Raw genomic sequence first — 18,624 nt, 5'->3', positions numbered from 1 at the left:
GCCTTCAGAGAAGGCTGCAGCCCTGCAGGCTTCAGGGACCCAGGCTTCGCTGCTGGGTAAGATGGTGCCCTTCTCTTGGCTCCTTGGCACCCAGCTTGTATTCGCTTTATTTGCATCTAGACCGTACATTCCCCCCTGGTGAGCAGGAGCTCCGTATGCCCTGTTCCAGCATCCCTCCCTCAGGGAAGCTCTTCCTGACCCCACAGTCTTATCGGATGCCATTGTCAAAGATGCTCGTGGAGTCTAGAACTTCGTCTTTTTTTTTTTTTTAAAGATTTTATTTATTTATTTGAGAGAGAGAGAGAGAAACAGCACGAGAGGGGAGAGGGTCGGAGGGAGAAGCAGACTCCCTGCTGAGCAGGGAGCCCCATGCGGGACTCGATCCCAGGACTCCGGGACCATGACCTGAGCTGAAGGCAGTCGCTTAACCAACTGAGCCACCCAGGTGCCCTAGGCCTTCGTCTTGAGAGCACGTATCTCAGTTGGTAATTATAAATTGATAGTGTGAAATAATTAAGTCATCACTGCCTGTCTCCCCCACTGTTCTTGTTGCTGTGTGTTCCCAGTAACAACTCCGGTGTCCAGCACGCAGTAGGCACTTAATAGATAGTATTTGGGTGAATGACGAGGAACCACGTCTGAGTCCACATCAGTCCTCCCACAGCCTCTCTCAGAATCACACGTCTACTGTGCAAGGTACGAATACCCATCGAAATACCCACTTCTTTTAACTGCGAGTCTTCTCCAGCAGCCTCCCCTTCAGCTTGGACCCCTGAGCTGTCTGCGGCCTTGAGTAACCACGTTTGGGTGGAAAGCAAATACAGAATTAAAAACCAAGCACCACATGCTAGAAACGTATCACCGAAATTGATCTGAGAAGGAAGGTCTAGTTAGGGAATTTATAATATATTTCGTTTCCTGGGAGTGGGATCCTCTTTGTAACGTGCAAAGCTGTTGTTTGGCATTGGCACAGTGCCCTTAATAGGTGTTTTATGAGAACACCCCGTGAACAAAAGCAGGGGCAGCCTGTGCCCGTGTTGGGGCCTGATGGTTCAGTAGGCAAAGTTCACCTCCATTGTTTGGGGCCAAGTTTGACTTGTTTCTTCTCAACACCAAGGGCCAAGCGTGTAGAGGAAATGGCCATTGACTTGGGTGAGAAGGTGGGTGAGCCCTGGCCAAGCCACTGACCTGCTGTGTGACCTTGGGCAAGTCACTGGGCCCCTCTGGGTGGTTGGCCAATTCTTGGTCAAAGGGGGATGGATAGTTAAGCTGCAGCGTCTCCTTCGCAGGGTTATTGAGAGGATTTGATGTGGTGTGACCATCCGTGGAAGATGCTCTGCCAGATTCATCTTCTCATGGGCCAGAGGGATACAGGTCCTTTATTCTTGGTGCGGAGGCCAAAGATCTTTGGAGTCTGCTGTCACAGCCCAGATCCGGTTTATCAGGCGGTCCTCTTGGTCCTACCTTCCAGGATAGTCAAAACCCACTTCCTCACCCCCTTGCTGCCACTCCCCTGGTTCCAACCACCTTCATCTTTGACCTGGGCCGTGGCAGTGACCTCCTAACTGGCCTCCTGCCGGCTTCCCCCCTTGCCCTCGGTCCATTCTCAACATAGCAGCCAGAAGGCACTTTTTAAAGTGGAAGTCAAATTACCTCGCTTCGCCACAACTTTCCAGTGGCTTTCCAGGCTACGAGCCTCAGGCCTGCAGTGGCCTCTAAGGCCCTGCATGGGCCAGCCTCCCTTACCTCTCCCCTTCTCCTCCTCACTCATGACATCCTTGCTGTTCGAGGAGCACACCCGGCACACTCTGGCCCTTGGGTCTTTGCCCTGGTCGGTCCCTTTTCCCTCCCGGACACCAATTCCCTTACCTTCCATTGTTTGCCTACTGATCACCTGACTTAAAATTGCAGCCTATGGCCCCTCCCTTGCCCCAGCACTCTGATTACCCTTCCCCTTCTCTGTTTTTCCCTCACAGAACTGATGACTTTCTGGCATAGGATATATTATACTATATATCCTATAGGATATATTATACTATATATCCCATAGGATATATTATACTAATGTACTCCATCTAATGCTGCTGTCTCCCCCACCTTGAATGTAATTTCTCTGAGGGCAGGGATATATCCCAACTGCCTAGAACAGTGTCTGGTGCATATAAGGAGCTCATTAAATACTTTTGGGGTGAGTGAATGACTCCCTGATTTGAGTCTTGTGCTTCAGTGCGACAGACAGAAAGTTCAGGTTCAATTGTGGGGATCCATTGGTTGTTGGAAAGGAAAGAGGTGTGTAAATGAGGCTCTAATTGTTTGGGACCCACTGTCCTACCATCCTCAATAAGTAGTGGGAGACAGTGGTCCTCTCAACAGGGTCCGGGGCTCTGGCAGGTGCATCAGTGCCTCCTGCACGCCTCCAGGTGAGTGCCCTTGGCCTCCCTCACTGCTGAGGCTGAGCGTTTTCCTACCGGGTCAGTAGTATCTGTTGGTAATATAAAACAGTATTTTAATATTCAAACATAACGTATGTATGACGTACACAGGCATGTTTTGGAGTAATGTGCGTTTCATACTTGTGAATATAACATTCACATGACTTAAGAAAGAATACAAGACCTGAAAGGCATTTGAGCGTGCAGGGAAGTTCTCTCATGGGTTCACATTCACTCTTCCCTTCCAAGGGTGGAGAGAAGCCAAGAAGCAGTAAATGTCGGGGATTTGGAATTGTCCACCGGTGGATTTGAGGTTGTCCATCCAAAGCTGAGCTGTCACAGTAGGCTTTCAAGGAATATTTGTTGAATGAATAAAGGAGTGATTGATTATTTAAGATCAGTTCTATTTCATCCTGGTTGCCAGTGTAGTTCATTATTCATTTAAGCAACTTCGTGGTCCTTGTTTCCTGAGAAATAATAAATAAGGGATTCAACCCTATTTGCTGAATATTTGCCTTGTGGCAGGCCCCAAGCTGGGTGCTGGAGTCATGGCCCTGTGTGGGATGTGGTCTTCGTCCAGAAGGAGCACACGGTCTGGGTGGACATAGGTGCTCCAGAAACTGTGGTCCTCATCCCGTAGAGTTGGTGAAAAGGGCTGGTGGTGGCGGGTTAGGAGTGTTGGGGGAACAGTGAACGGAGACACGTCAAATCTGGCAGGGGAGATGGGGGAGTCGCTGATGTGTCCCAAGAGGAAGCAATTTTTGCATTGCGGTGGGGGAGGGAGAAGGCAAGATCCTAATTATACCACCATGGAAATGTGCTTCGCCAGGTCTGTCCTGGGCTTGACTGGCCGAGGCACCATCTTGGAGATGCCTTCTCCAAGATGGTGGCCCTCCTCCATTCTCTCAGAGCTCAGGGGACCATGAGCACCCACATTCGCAGTGGCACCTCAGCCTCACCGAGTCTCTGGCTCGGTTCTCTTATCGCAGAAAGGCATTTCATTCTTCGAGATCAGGCAGCCAGGACCCAAGGAGCTGTTTTCCTCCATTGTGCAAGCATGACAAATCATTAATTTTTGATTGATTTGCTTAGAACTATGGGCGCCCCAGCATTCTTTCCGCTGCTGAACAGCTGTATAACAAATGAATATATCAGTGTGCACAAAAGATTGCAGATCTAAGAGAAGCAATTACATTGGCCACCCTCCCCCACCCTCGCCCCTTCCCGGGCAGTGAAGGGAGTAAATTTTTACCAGAAATTCCTCAAGTGGCTTAAAAAAAAAAAAAAAAAATGCCTTTTTATAATTGAATTAAATCTTTATCTCTTCATCTTTTGCAGCAGATTTCCAAACACATACCAGTTCCCCATGTGCTTGGGTTCCAAGCATCCAGGAGGAATCTTTAATAATGAAATTTCAACTCGTGAATTAAAACCAAAATGAAAAAAAAACGGGGGAAAAAAAAAAGCAAATTCTACCCCTCCTTTTTTCTTTTTTTCTTTTCTTTTTTTTGGTCGCTGCTGTTCCTTTAAGATTTTGGAACCGTACCAGTGCACTAAATGTGACCTCCATAACTTTTAAATTAAGAATTTATGCTGGCTTGAAATTTATGAAATATTTCAGCATGAAAGAAAGCCTTTTTCCCTCAGGAAAATTGAGCAATAAATCACAGCACTGTGGATTTACTGCCCTAGAGCCAGCGAGAGATAGGATTTTTTTTTTTTTTTTTTTGCTTCATTCTGAAAAAAAAATGTAATCATATAAGACAGCTTAGCTGCTATCCTCCCACTCTCTAGAATTTTTAATTTCAGCTGTTTCTGCTTGGATTTATTTCCAATATTCCTGCTCGGCTTTTCAATTTCCTCAGTTATTAAATTTTAATTCAGTGCATTAGCATTTAAATTAAAAAAGGGTTTATTTTATCGAAATCGCTGGCCAGCCCCCATCCCGTAGCACACGAATTGCCTGTTTCTGCCATTTGCACAAAATGTGAAATGCAGCTAATGTCCTACAACTTACATTTGCACAAATTCAGAAATAAAATTTCTGGGTTTGGAATAATATTTTCTTTCCAAGAAAATCCTTAATAAGAGAATGGAAAAGAACAACTTAACATTCATTTGGGAGGGAAGAGGAGGGTCGAATGAAACCAAAAATAGCTTTGCCCGGGTCCTACGGAGAAACCGGTGTAGAAGGAATGGTTGGGGCTGGCAAAGGGGGGGCGGGCAGGTGCCCTTATGGAGAGCTGGGGAGGTGGATGCCTGTACCCTCCCACCCCCCTTATAAGCGTGAGGAGGAGGGTCTCTCGTGGGCCCACTGTGCCCTGCCCCATTTCACTTGCCATAGCAGGGTTTGGTTAAAGGTTGGGTCAGCTCCACATACAGTCACAGAGATGAAGGGCAGCAGGAGATGACCTGATTTAACTCTCATGCCTCCCTCCCGTCCTGTTTGTACCAGCGAGAATCTCAGGTCCAGGGAAGGGAAGGAGCCCACCCCCCGTGAGACCCAGACAGAGCCAGGCAGAGCTGCGTCTGTCGGAGCACTTGGTCCGGTGGTAGCCACAGTAGAGTTCCCATTGCTTAAGCAGTGGCCTGCGATTGGCACCCATTTAGCTATACCACTGTGTCTGATGTCGTTTCGACCAGCCCTTTGGAGGAAGTGGCAGAGCTGTGGGGTCTGGTGGACATTCATGGGATGCCAACCTGCAGCACAGGATTCGGATCATACCCTGAGACAGGCCAGGAGACCCCTAGGGACAGTACAAGGTCAGCCCCGCGCCTCTCGCTAATCTGCTATGTGATCGGTACTTAGTCCACACTAGGTAGTTTTACCCGCGCTATCTCGCCAGTCCTGGGAGATTGGTCGTGGGATTGGCATGTTGCCATTTTGCACGTGGGAAAACCGAGGCCTTGAGAGTGCAGGTGGCTTGCCAAGAATCCTACAGCTAGGAAACGGCAGAACCAGGGCGCCAAATGCAAGACCATGTATCTGATGCTACACTGTGTGCTGTTCAGTTCAAACCGGGAATCAGGTCAGGTTACGCTGGGTAAAGGTGAGTTTGTGGTTTAGGTTGAATCAGGAAATTGCTGGTGTTAGACCATTTGAAAAATGGCCATGTCAGAGGGTCAGCTTCGTTCAAGCGGTAGGTAGTTGCGAGGACACGGACAGAGCTGGCCTGGCATCTCACAGATCTCTACAATTGAGGGTCAGTGCCCTTGGCACTGTGAGCTTGGAGGGGGGGCGCTGAGAGGCCGTCTGCTGTCGTCAAGGTGGGTCTGGACTCAGCCAGGCCCATGTGCCATGATCAATGGGCGCTGTGATACAGACACATGGGAGCTTGGACATCTCTCACTTGGGCCCATTGTCCGTGTATACGCCCACCCGCATCAGCTCCCCGGATCCGCCAGTAACCGGGCACATCACACCTGCCCAGGTGGTGCTCCTCCTCCCAGCGGCTCCATTTCTCCTGTTGCTCCACCTGAGTTTGCAAGGATTTGTTTGGACGTTTGTACATTTTTAGCATTTTGTCTTTATTTTATAAAAATCGGTGGAAAACAAAAGTGAGTGTTGTCACTGGTGGTGGCAAGAAGCACAAGCATCACAAACATATAATAGAAGGAAAACGGAGGTGGAGATGACTAGGTGTACCAGAGACAGAGCATCTTTTCTTCTGCCCAGCCCTGTGTTCACTGTTCACATGTGGTCGACTCTGGGTGAAACTGGGAAGGAAAAGGCCAGAGAAAAAAAAACACACACAAAAATATGTGCGAAATGCTAGAAATACATGCCCTGAGTTGAGTCTGAAAGATGAGAGATCATTTGGGATTTTACAATTTTTTTTTTTTAAGCTCTCTGGGGCAGAATTTCCACCCCTTAACCACTTCTGCCTCTTCTGATATAAAGATTAAAGGAACTTCTTCCCATTCACTTTCCATAGAAGTTTTGAGGAATGCAAGATGTTGGAGGGAGGCTGTAATTGATCCTGTTCTTTTGCACCCAGTGAAATGATATGCAAACCATTTTCCGCTTTCTTGTTTCTGCCACTGAAATAATACACCAGCATCCCATTAATTTTTCCCTCCCAGGCCTCACATTTCTACCTCCTTATTTGTCCTTCGTCTTTGCATTTCCCTCGTGTGGACAGCGGGGGCTGTGTGGGTTTACCTCATTTCCCAATTGGCTCTTCTGAATGTTGGTGGGAGAGAAGATATTCCAGAGCTGAGGAAAGTGGGCACGGGAGTGACCCAGACCTGGGCACATAGCTGTGGGCTGTTGGACGAATGACTTAAAATTCTTTGACTCTCGATGCCTCACTTGTAAAATGGGGATATTGTGTACGTGTGTTGGGGGACCCATCAGGAGGGTTGAATAAGAAGCATTAAATGTGCATACACCGGCACCCCAGGGGAGGTTAGCTAGGGGATCGAGTCTGGATACCCTTGGGAGCCAGGCTGGACGACTGGGTGTAAGGCAAGAGGGAGTGGTGGGGACTGTGGAGAAGCAGGCATGGCAGCTCTAGCTGACTGTGGTCATGTGTGACTGAGTGCTGCTTTCACTCCCTGAAATCGGGCCTTCTTTTGGTGAAATCCTTTTATTTTTCTGTATTGACTGTTTGAATTGAAGTCTGCCATCTGGTTTTGCCAGTTTGCAACTTCTCGAAAACACACGTCAGAAGGTAGCTGCTGTCGTTTTTTATTTTAGATCCGCAATCCTGAAATTCAAAAAACTTGAAAACAGAAAGATTTTTTTGTAATTGATGAGGTGGCAGGACTTGACCTGAAGGGAGAAGAGACTAATTCTGTCTTCATTTATCCTCCATAGGGCTGACTGCATGAGTTTCACTGTGGAAATACTACTGTGCTTGAGTCCGGGGTTGGGGCGGGGTGGGTGGGGGGCTACCCAGATCCTGCCAGGGTTGTTTCAAAATACAGAACACACGCACTACATTACCTTTCTAAACTTGGAAGGATTCTGAATTTGGAAACATGTGTGTGCCAGAGTTTGGAACCTGCGTTATTCTAACTGTGGTTACTGTTATTATAAATGCTCTGACAAAGCCAGAGAATGCATCTACGACCCGGGCTTTCTCTCCATATGTACAGCATTCTACAGCCTCTGCAGCAGAGGCCCCCCTCCCCCCCCAGCACTGGCCTTGGGGGTCAGGAACCCCAGGTGTTTGTCATTCAGTCCTCCTGAGACTTCAGGCAGCTCCCTCCTGGAGCAGGGCCTCAGTCTCTCCATCTGAACCCGAATTTTATGATTTCTGAAATTTTCATTTGGTCAGCCTTATCTCCCCATCCCCCTCCCCAACCCCAAATAAAAGAGATTAAGAACCGGCACTCTCTTGTCTCTCCCTGCTTAGTGGGGTTGGGGGACAGAATATTTTAACATAATAGGATTTCCCCCCTCCGGTTGGTAGGAATAAATCTGCGGCTACTGTTTTATTGGAAATCCCAGATGAAAATAAAAATGGTGCAATTCAATCTCCGATTTAGCTGGTTACTTACTTTTCACTGAGTCCCCAGGGCCCTGTGGTTGCTGGGTTTGTGTTGGCAATGGGTGCTCAGCTGGATTTAAAGGGCCAAGCAAATTCCGGGGGTGGGGGGTGCAGGGTGAGGGGGTAGGGGTGTCCTGACTCCCTCTTACCACTAGGGGCAGATTTTCCCAGCCCGCAAGAATGGAGCAGGGGCTTGTGCTCGCTCTCCCCTCTGTCTGAAGGCTGGTGTTGAGGGGGAGCTTGGTGGGGTGGCAGCGGGTAGAACCTGGGTTTCCCCCCTTGGCTGATGCAGGTGTTCTGGGTTTCTTTTGCAGGCTGACGGAGCCAGTGCAGCTGGGAGGAAAAGCACCGCGAGCAGGTACACTCCCTTTCCCTTGCCCCCAGTTGTACCCCTTCCTCTCCCCATTTCACAGCCAACTGCCACCTGTCTCTGAAAGGGGATGGATGCGTGGTCCAGGCCGGCTCCCTTGGCTGAGAAGTATGCATACTTCCCCGGGGGAAGTGCGATTATGGGCAGCACTTTGCAGCCCTCCTGGTACCCTCTCTGAGCACCCATGAGTGCACCAAGGATGACTAGGTCCCCAACAGGCCTTTGGGCACTCAGGTCGGGAGTAAATGAGAGGTGAAGCACAAGAGTGGGCAGGAGGACCGGGCTTGAATCCCATCTTGCAATCCCCCTGCTGTGTGGTGACCTCCGGAGCATCCCGACCCATCCTGGTCTGGAACCCATTGGCCCAGCTTGGGTCCTGTGCTCATTTTCCTGAACCAGTCACCCCACAGCAAGGGGAGGAAATACTCTGCTTAGCCAGCCCGGGGTTGTGTCCTCACCCTGGGAGCTGGCAGGAGATGGGAGGGGGGTGGCCCCTAAAGGAAAGCTGGGCTGTCATTACCAGAGAAGGCGGGAAGCTGGGGCAGCCACATGACCTTTACTGGGGGCCACCTGGGCACATTGGAGGCAGGAGGAAGGCAAGGGGCAGACCAGAGATGGCGCTCCAGACCACACACACACATGCACATGAGATGTGGAATAGCTCTTGGATTACCTCCTGGAGGTGGGGGCAGAGGAATGTGCCATGTAGCCCACGAACACTAGTTCTTTAGAATGTTGAGAGATTTTTGTGGACAAAAGGAAGTTTGTGGCCAGGCAAGTTTGAAGGATAGTAGGTTAAACAAAGTTAACAGATTTCTTTGTGGAGGGACCTCTTACTTAGTCTTTCGTGGGCTAATGTGTGTGCTGGAGGACATCGGAGAGGAGAATGCCATGTTTCCCAAACTTGCCTAACCATGGAACCCTTCTGTCGAAGTTCAGCTGTGGAGCAAGTATTCTTGGAACATGCTTTGGGAAACCACGGGGGAGCTGTTGCTCTTTGAGAAAGAGTAACATGTTTGGCTGTGTGTTTTGGGAAGATCACCCGGGGACCCCTTTGCAGGGTGGATTGGAGGTGGACAGAATGGAGGCAGAGATGCCAGGCTGGAGGTCATTGAGATCCGCACCACCAGCACAGCCTGGCTCCCCCCCCCACCTCCTCATGTGTCAGTCTCCCCCTTGCTCAGTCTGTCTTAGCTACCCTGACCTTCTTTCTGTATATCTCACACTCTAAGCCAGGGGTCGAGCAGCTTTACCTGTAAAGGGCCAGATAGTAAATACTTGGTGCTTTGAAGGCCGTAGGTCTCTGTGGTGACCTTTCTCTGCCAGGGCCTGTGTCGGGGTTTGCCGGCCTCTGGCCTCAACTGACTGTCGCCTGACAGCCTTTGCAGCTGCTGTTCCCTTTGCCTGGCATGTTCTTTCTCTGATCTTCTTTCACGTCTTGACTCCATCCTGCCCTCAGAGAAACCTTCCCTGCACCTCTCCTTGAAGGGCCTGTGGCCGGTGTCCCTCCTAGGCTCGTCATGCTCTTTCTTTATTGCACGTGTTTGTGTAATTTTTGTAGCTTCTCCCCTTAGGGTGCCAGATCCATGGGCAGAAACCTCTAGCAGGTGGACAGTGTTAATGGGACGGATACCCTGAATGGGATGGAAGGAGAAGTGGGGCTGATGTAGGGGCTGGCAGTGTGGGCTGGAATGGAGGGGTGGGCCACCAGGCTTGGGCCTGTGCCCGCTGGCAGGGACGGATGGGGCCAGCAGCTGCCCAGTGCCTTGTGTCTCTCTCCCGGGCCCCTGGTCGTGGGGTTTTGTGTGAGGAGCAGTACATGAGGCTGTGGTCTATGGGGGCAGTGGGGGTCCCTAGACTGTGGGTGCCTGGACGGGCTTCCTGGATTGGAATGTCGGACTGGAAGGGCCCTTGGGGTTTGTCTAGTCCCACCCTCTCTTTGGACACAAGGGGTGGGACGGCCCTGCTCAAGGTCATGTGATGAATAAGGGGCTGTGTCAGGCCTTGAACCTGCCAAAGCAGGGTACTTTCTCTACCCACCAGTTCTGTGCTTGAGTGAGGGTCTGGCCAGCTTCTCCCACTGTCTTCCATGATCATTGAGCACCTGCTGTGATGGATTCAAGGCGAATGTAGTCACCCTTGAGTGTCTATAGAAGCGGACAGAGGCAAACCTCCCATCTGTTTCTCATGACTTTCATGCGGGGGGTCATCCTTTCCCTTACTTTCTGTTGCATGAATTTCTCCCACACCAGGTCAGAAGACAACAGACAGGTTCCTCCATAGTGGTAGTAGGTGCCCCAAGTTCTGAACTGAGTCTTACCAGCTGTGGGCTGCAATCGGCATGCGAAGAGTGCAGGGATAGATTAGCGATGCCTGCCTTGGTCAGAGGACGGTGAGGATGGCATGTGTGCCATCTCTTTGCCCTGCCCGACTAGCCTAGGCTTGCACGTACTCAGTGTTACCACCACAGTGCCAGAATATGCACCAGGGAGGGCCAGCCCAAGTCTCAGGGTTGTGTGTGACTTGAGACGTAAAGAAGAAATTTCTAATAATAATGAGTACCATTTCAGTCAGCACTTACATGTCAGGCTCTGAGCTAAGTGATTTAATTTATTGTTAACTTACGTAGTCTTTGTGGCAGCCCTATGAAGGAGGTTCTCTTATCATTCCCACTTTACAGATGAGGAAGCTGAGGCACAGAGATGTGTACGGGCCTCAGGCTGCCGAGTGGGAAGTGAGTGATGGAGCCAGGCCGCCTCCCCAGGTCTGACTTCCCTGATGTGTATGCTTAACCACTGTGCCCTCCGCCTTCTCGGGATGAAGTGGTCAGTTAGCAGATGTTACAGGAGTCTGTTAGAGGCCAGGGGCTCTGCCATGGGCTAGGGGCTTGTCAAGAAGGCGGGGACTTCGAAGGAGCTCAACAAGTCAGTTTATATTGATTATATAATTAAAGCTGATAGAGCATCTTTGAGAAATCTAAACAGTGTTACTATATCGTGACCCAGCATTCAGTCTGAGAAGTGAATTATGCATTACACGTCAAGAGAACATTAACACGGGCCTAAGCTGAGGCCACTTGTGAATTTGACCCTGGCCTTGGCCTTGTAGGGTTTAGACTTGTCGGCACTGGGTAGAGTGTTAGACGCATTTAGTCCCTGTTGCAGATGGAGAAACACAGGCATGAGGCTCTTCGACCCTGGCTGGGAGTGACCTTGAAGGATCCCCGGCCCTCTGATGTGGACCTCCAGTCTGGGTTGTACCACGGAGCACTTGGTTGTTGCGCCGGGGTCTGCTTTCTTCCCAGCGCCTGTCTTTGGCCCAGAACACCTGATTTTGTTACTTCTCCAGAGGGCCTCTGGCTGAGCCCCAAAACCAACAGCATGGACTACTAAGGAATTAGTGTTAAATTGAGGGGGACGAGGAGAGGTGGTGTTTCTGATCCTAAGAAACAACCAAATGTGGTTTGGTTTACTTCTCTGTAACCCAACCTGGGTCGATTTTACAGGACCAGTGATCCCAGCAGTTGAGGTTAATGCTGACTTGGTGTGCAGGTTACAAATCATGGAGCGCAACGGCAGCCAAGCCTCACTTATGCTAAGAGGCGTGGGGGCTGTGGGGCCTTAACTGGGGAACATTCTAAAGGAAGTGCAGTTTTTATAATCGAGTAAATGTAGCTACAGGCTTGTGGTAATGAAGAATTCTGCCCTTTTTTTGTCAGTTGAAGGTTTTCACAGCTGATAGGGTTCTGTAGATGAGAGGATGGAGTAACTGTCTCTCTCATTTTGGAGATAAGGAAACCAGGGATAGAAGAGGTTAAGGGACTCATTTGTTTGCTGTGTGGACCAGTCGCCTAACAAGCAATCGGGATCTTGTAGTCATATTTGGGGCAGGGTGGGGGAGCGATAAGACCAAATCTCTTTCATTGGTTCATTCCACAAAGACATAGCACCTACTAAGTGCCAGGATCTGACCTTGGTGCTGGAGATACAGCACTGAACAAAACAGAAATCTTGTGGAGCTCATAGTCTATCGAGAGTGGAGGAGACGTAATCAATACGTAAACTGTATGGTATGTCATAGGATAAACAGTGCTGCGAGGTGGGTGGATGGGGGAGCAGGGTGGGGAATTGAGAGAGCCAGAAGGAGTAATGCATCACCAGAAGGTGACATTTAAACATGGATCTGAAGGAAATGAGGGACTGAGCCAAGCAGTCGTTTAGGAGAAACACATCGAGGTGCAGAGAATAGGTGCAAAGGCCCTGGGGCAGGAATGTGTACATTGTGTTGGAGCAACAGCAAGGAGACTAATGTGACTGATAGGGCTTTGGAGGCTATTGTCAAGACCTTGACCTTTACCCTGCGTGAGATATGGGGACGAACTGGGGATTTTGAGCAGAGGGCTGGCATGATATGATTTGGTTTTAAAAGGATCATACCGGCTGCCAGGAGGTGAATAAACTGCAAGGGGCAACATTAAAGAGGTGTTGCCAAGGGTTTGGGGCAGGCAGGACCTTAGAAGTTTGGCTTGGAAGTGAGTTTCCAAAAGGCCGTATCTTTTCAGGTCTGAGGAATCCGGTTCAGCAAAGTGTTGTGTGAGTTCTCCATCCAAAAATGCACGCTTCTCTGTGGCCAGTCTGCAAGATTTCTCCCTTGTCTTCTCTCTAGCCCCACTAAGGGCCAAGCCACTTATTAGCACAGTGTCGAGGAACCCAGACTGCCTGGGTTCAGATCCTGGGGCTATCCATCGGCTGGTTGTGTAACCTTGGGCTACTTACCTGACCTCAGTGTCCTCATCTGTAAAATGGGAATGATATTAGACCTTCACTCATAGTGTTGTCAGTGAGGATTAAGTGTAATAATAATAGTAATATACATACCCTTAGCACAGTACCTGGCCCGTAGTAGGTGTTCAATAAACGTTTATTTTTATCACCACCATGCTGGATTCCCTTCTTAGGAGGAGAAAGCAGTGGGATGGCGATTCATTTCTTGTCAAGGCTGGACACTGGAGAGAGGACTGGAGTCAGGGACAAGGGTGGGGGTGGAGGGCCGACCACAGTCCGGCTACTGTGTCATGCGGGATCACGCACAGATCTCCCTTGGTCCCCCCCCAGTGGCCCTCTGAGGTTGTGATGCTGCCCCTCCTCCCCAGAGGGAATTGAGGAATGGGCTTGTCCAAGGTCACACGCGTAGTAAGATAGCTTCGGGCCTAGCCGAGTCTTGTCCTTCAAGCCAAGATTTTTCACAGTGGACTCTTACTTAATCTGATCACCACGTGTGTGCAGCTGCCTAATTATTTTTTAGAGAATATCTTCTTGTTGTTTAGCATTTTGGTTTTCAGCAGTGAAATAAAAGTAGCCCTAAACAAATTAATTTCATTTGCACAGAAGCTCACAGTAGCAGTAGGCCCGATAGGAGTCAGTGACCAGTACGCCATTAGCAGAATCAATTATTTAAGAATTCTGGGTATATTCTAGCCAGGGCGCATCTTTATCTTGACTCTAGGTTTGTGTTGCTATTATAGGAGCTCGGATTTGATTTCCAGGAATGTATATTCTCATCTTACACTACTTTGGGCGAAGTTGGGCCACAAAAATCATAAATTGCAGGCTGACTCTGGGGGGCCAGTGCTTTTTGGGTGGGCAGAGTTTCCTCTCTGCTTGATCTATTACTGTTAAACCTAGACTCTGCAGATAGGGCGCATTCTTGAAAATTCAGGCACATCCTTAGGTTTGCCCTCCGGAGACAGCCACAGAAATGCAAACTAATGCACATCAAAACCGGTGAATCATTCTTGCCAAATGGCACTGTGGCTCTCAGGCTTGGGGTGGTCCGGCGGAGCCCCTAGGGAACCTCTGCTCAGCGCATGCACCCAGCAGGAGTCTCCCTCTTGTGCTCCTTGAGCAGATTCAGAATGTTGTTGGGCCCTTATACTTAGCCGTTCAAGGCTAAGTCTCGCCTTGTCCCGAAGAAGCACAGTCTTGAGAATTGTAACAAGGATGACCCAAACTGGCTGCTTCTGGAGGCCCTTGATGCCAAAGGCCCTTCATCTGAGAATACAACTCTGGAAACTTCTACAGCCTCACCCTCTGTCCAGCTCTTCTCATGGAAGAGAAAGATCCCACCCTTAGTTTGTGCTTCCTCCAGCTTTCTATGCAAAGTGTGGGGCTTTAGAATGACCGTAGGCTCCAGACCTACCTTCCTGATCACTCCCACCTGCCCATCCTGCAGTGAACTTGGCTGCAGTGCGTGTACCTCATCACTGCTGCACGGGGGTGGGTGTGGGTGGCTGTGCCCCCCACTTCTTCTGTTTTCATAGGGCTCCACAATTGCCCCTCTGCGTTCATTTATGAGTACTCCATCCATGATGGCCTGAGAGCCGATGTTTTTCATAGTTTGACCAAACTTTCCACATTTTTGTCTGGCAAGTGCTTGGTAAGGACGGGAGAAAAGAACTTGACACTGATGGAACCCTACTATGTCTGTGGAGCCGGGCTGGCTGCCTTAGGTACATCTCTGCCCTCGAATCTTCTAAACAACCCTTAGTGGTTCCTGTTAACTTCCCCGGCTTACACGCGAGGAGAGGGGGTTGTAGGTAGGTTAGGAAGCTTGGCAACAGCCCAGCATCTAGTTGATCACCCCCAGACACCTCGGGAGGACCTGGACCCGGTCAGGGGCACGTTGGCAGGCCGGCAGCCGGGCAGGTCTGGTCCTCAGTTGTCAGTGTGGGCAGGATGATGGGAGCAGAGTGGTCTTCTCGGGAAGCTTCCTTAACTTTCATTCCAAGGAGACAGTGGCCAGAGGTCCTGGGTGTCAGAGTGGTCTGGGGGGATGGTAGCAAAATCATAGCCTTGGTCACAGCTTTACCCGGAGGGCTGCATCCTGCTGAGCGTTGGAGTTTGTGACTTGACAGCATCGTTCAAGACTCCTGCTTTTCTCTATTTTAGGTTTAAATTAACCAGGGATTTAACTCTTAATATTTAAATCTTCACACTGCCTTTCTGAACTGCAGTATTACCCAGCGTCGTGGCTGACTGACAACATACACTGAAGAAAATTAAGTGCCTAAGAATTATTTCAAACTAATGATATATTTATGCATTGTAGGTTATTTTGAATTTCTAGACTGTTAAGAGTTGTTTAATAGGTTAATAGTTTTAATCTATTAATCTCATCTTTTGTACTTGACTGTTTATTAAAATATATCAGTGATACATGACAAATGGAAGTGCAGATAATTCTGAGGGTTTTGAAGACATGGGTGATGATGTGAAAGTTTGAAACACGGGTTGAATAGTAAATACAGAGAGACGTGAGGCCTTGTTACCGGGGTTTGTGGAAAGTGGGGTTTTGCTGTAGGTTCTCTCTCTCGGTCCTTCCAGAACCTGGTGGAAGCAGCAGCTTTTATCCCTGTTATGATTCCTGTCCTTGTCACTAAAACCAGGAGACTCTGTGTCCACAGGACACCTCTGCACACGGCAGCCATTTTGGAACGTGTCAAGGAGAGTTAGAGGTCGACAGTGAGCATAAAGCCCAAGCACTTTCTCTGTAGCTGATGTGGAGCCCCTCATGCCTTAGGTTTTTTTTAAAATTTTTTTTATTGTTATGTTAATCCCCATACATTACATCATTAGTTTTAGATATAGTGTTCCATGATTCATTGTTTGTGCATAACACCCAGTGCTCCATGCAGAATGTGCCCTCATCAATACCCACCACCAGGCCAACCCATCCTCCCACCCCCCTCCCCTCAAGAACCCTCAGTTTGTTTCTCAGAGTCCGTCGTCTCTCATGGTTCATCTACCCCTCCGATTTCCCCTCCTTCATTCTTCCCCTCCTGCTATCTTCTTTTTTTTTTTTCCCTTAACATATATTGCATTATTTGTTTCAGAGGTACAGATCTGAGATTCAACAGTCTTGCACAATTCACAGCGCTTACCAGAGCACATACCCTCCTCAGTGTCTATCACCCAGCCACCCCATCCCTCCCACCCCCCACCACTCCAGCAACCCTCAGTTTGTTTCCTGAGATTAAGAATTCCTCATATCAGTGAGGTCATATGATACATCTCTTTCTCTGTTTGACTTATTTCGCTCAGCATAATACCCTCCAGTTCCATCCACGTCATTGCAAATGGCAAGATCCCATTCCTTTTGATGGCTGCATAATATTCCATTGTATATGTATACCACATCTTCTTTATCCATTCATCTGTCGATGGACGTCTTGGCTCTTTCCACAGTTTGGCTATTGTGGACATTGCTACTATAAACATCGGGGTGCATGTACCCTTTCAGATCCCTCCTTTTGTATCTTTGGGGTAAATACCCAGTAGTGCAATTGCTGGATCATATGGTAGCTCTATTGTTAACTGTTTGAGGAACCTCCATACTGTTTTCCAGCCTCATGCCTTAGTTTTATTGCATTTCTCTGTTACTGTGTTAAGCATCTATGATGTGCCCCGTGTCGTCAGGATGCTGAGGACACAGGAGGAGACGAGGGGGTATGTATGTTCTCCATCTCTTGGGAGTTTCTGGTCGATTAGGCATGACTTTGTTCATTCATTCAACAAGTGTTTTGTTTTTGTTTTTTTTAATCGACTCTCCTTTTGAGAAGGGAAAACAAATCATCCAAATGATTGAAAGCCCAGTTGTTGGACTCAGGCAGATCTGGGTGCATCCCATTCTGTCACTAGAAAGCTGTGTGACCATGAAAAAGTCACTCTGTGTCTCTGATCCTCAGTTTTCTTTTCTTTTTTTTTTAAGATTTTATGTATTTATTTGAGAGAGAGAATGAGATAGAGAGAGAGCATGAGAGGGGGGAGGGTCAGGGGGAGAAGCAGACTCTCTGCTGAGCAGGGAGCCCGATGTGGGACTCGATCCCGGGACTCCAGGATCATGACCTGAGCCGAAGGCAGTCGCTCAACCAACTGAGCCACCCAGGTGCCCTGATCCTCAGTTTCTTATCTTAAAGCAAAACTACCTAGCATATATCAGGCATCCAGTGGGATGGTGCACGGGTGTGGGGTTGGGGGGAAGCACATCACAGCCGCTCAGGATGCCATAGTGGCTCTTGTCCTCAATCCCCTCGTTACAACATCATTGCCGTAATCACCTCCACCTTCATGCTGACATACGCACCTCTTGTGGTTCTCTGTGTGTGTCGTTCAGCAGACATTAGCTGCCATCTGCTAGGGGCCAGGCACAGGGATACACGAATGGTGGGGTAGAGCCTTGGTGCTTGGAGGACTCGCTCAACCACATGGAATCAGAGGGCAGAGTCAGAGCAGGAGCCTGTTAGAAGCAGAGGGGGGCATTCCCAGAAACCACAGGGGTGAGGCTGCAGGCTCTGGATGGGTGTCAGAGAAGCAGCCACCCTGGGAGCTCAGCACCCTGTCCTGGGCCCTGAGGGCCCAAGTCTGCCGAGCGATGTTCATCATAGCCGGCCTGCATCCTCGAGAGTTGGTGTCCTCTTGCAGGACAGATCCTCACATTGGGGCACCTTCACCTTTCGTGTCCTTACATGTTAATGATAGCGAAGCCGGAGAAGAGAAAGAGTTGGTGTCAGAGCATCCCCAGGCTACCCTATTCTGGCATTTCATGAGGAAGGAAGAGTGCGTTACATTTGAGAAAATTCCCGCTGGAGAGGAGCAAGATAAGTGTGTGGCCCTTCTGGAATAAGCTTCACTGTTTGGAATGTGGCTCCCGTGGAACATCTCTGGGCTATGGGATACCGAGGGCCAGGGGCTGGGCCTTGCCATCTTAGGTTCTGAACATTAACTGACGCAGTTAAACCATCGAAGTTCTTTGCGGGTCAGGGGGAGAGAGAGGGACTCCCCGAAGGCCGCGCTCGTACCGGCCTTTCCAGACTCACTGCTTGGCGCCTTCCGTGAAGAGGCTCCTACTGATGGCCTCCCCTGTGCCAGGTGCATCTGTGGGTGCGGGGATGCAACAGGGAATGGACAAGAGAAAGTCCTTGTCCTCGCGGAGCTCACGTTCCAGCCGGGGAGACAGACGGTGAAGAGGATGAGTGGTAAAGTGGTAGATAAATGTAGGGTGAATCGTGAGCAGAACGAGTAAAGCAGGGAACGGGGCGAGGGGGTAGGGAAGGCTGGGGTGAGCCGCGTGGTGGTTTAGGTCAAGCAGCCGGGATGTCTCCACGGGCTGTAGGATGTTTGAGCTCTAACGTGAGGGCAGCCGGGATGGGGAGGTTATTCCAGGCAGAGGAAAGAGCAGGGGCAGAGGCCCCAGGCGCATGTGCTAAGGGCACAGCAGGGAGACTGGTGTGGCCACAAGGCGGTGTGTTAGCAGGTGAGGCCAGCGGGCT

The 18,624-nt window shown here is 49.6% G+C and overlaps 1 protein-coding gene across 3 annotated transcripts in view; it reads left to right on the top strand.

The window, feature by feature from the left end:
* Positions 1–18,624, top strand: part of ZNF618 (zinc finger protein 618) — a 179,832-nt gene that overhangs the window by 93,309 nt on the left and 67,899 nt on the right. For all 3 annotated transcript variants that reach the window (XM_035015994.1, XM_035015993.1, XM_035015992.1), the window contains exon 2: positions 8,242–8,285. In XM_035015994.1, coding sequence (XP_034871885.1) covers positions 8,242–8,285 — 44 coding nt within the window. The remainder of the gene's footprint in view (positions 1–8,241; positions 8,286–18,624) is intronic.

This window comes from Mirounga leonina, unplaced genomic scaffold, assembly GCF_011800145.1.
Source record: "Mirounga leonina isolate KUSES-001 unplaced genomic scaffold, KU_Mleo_1.0 Mir_170, whole genome shotgun sequence".
In the NCBI taxonomy this organism is placed as follows: domain Eukaryota; kingdom Metazoa; phylum Chordata; class Mammalia; order Carnivora; family Phocidae; genus Mirounga; species Mirounga leonina.
The sequence above is the reverse complement of the archived record's forward strand: the minus strand, read 5'-3'. Positions and strand labels throughout refer to the sequence as shown.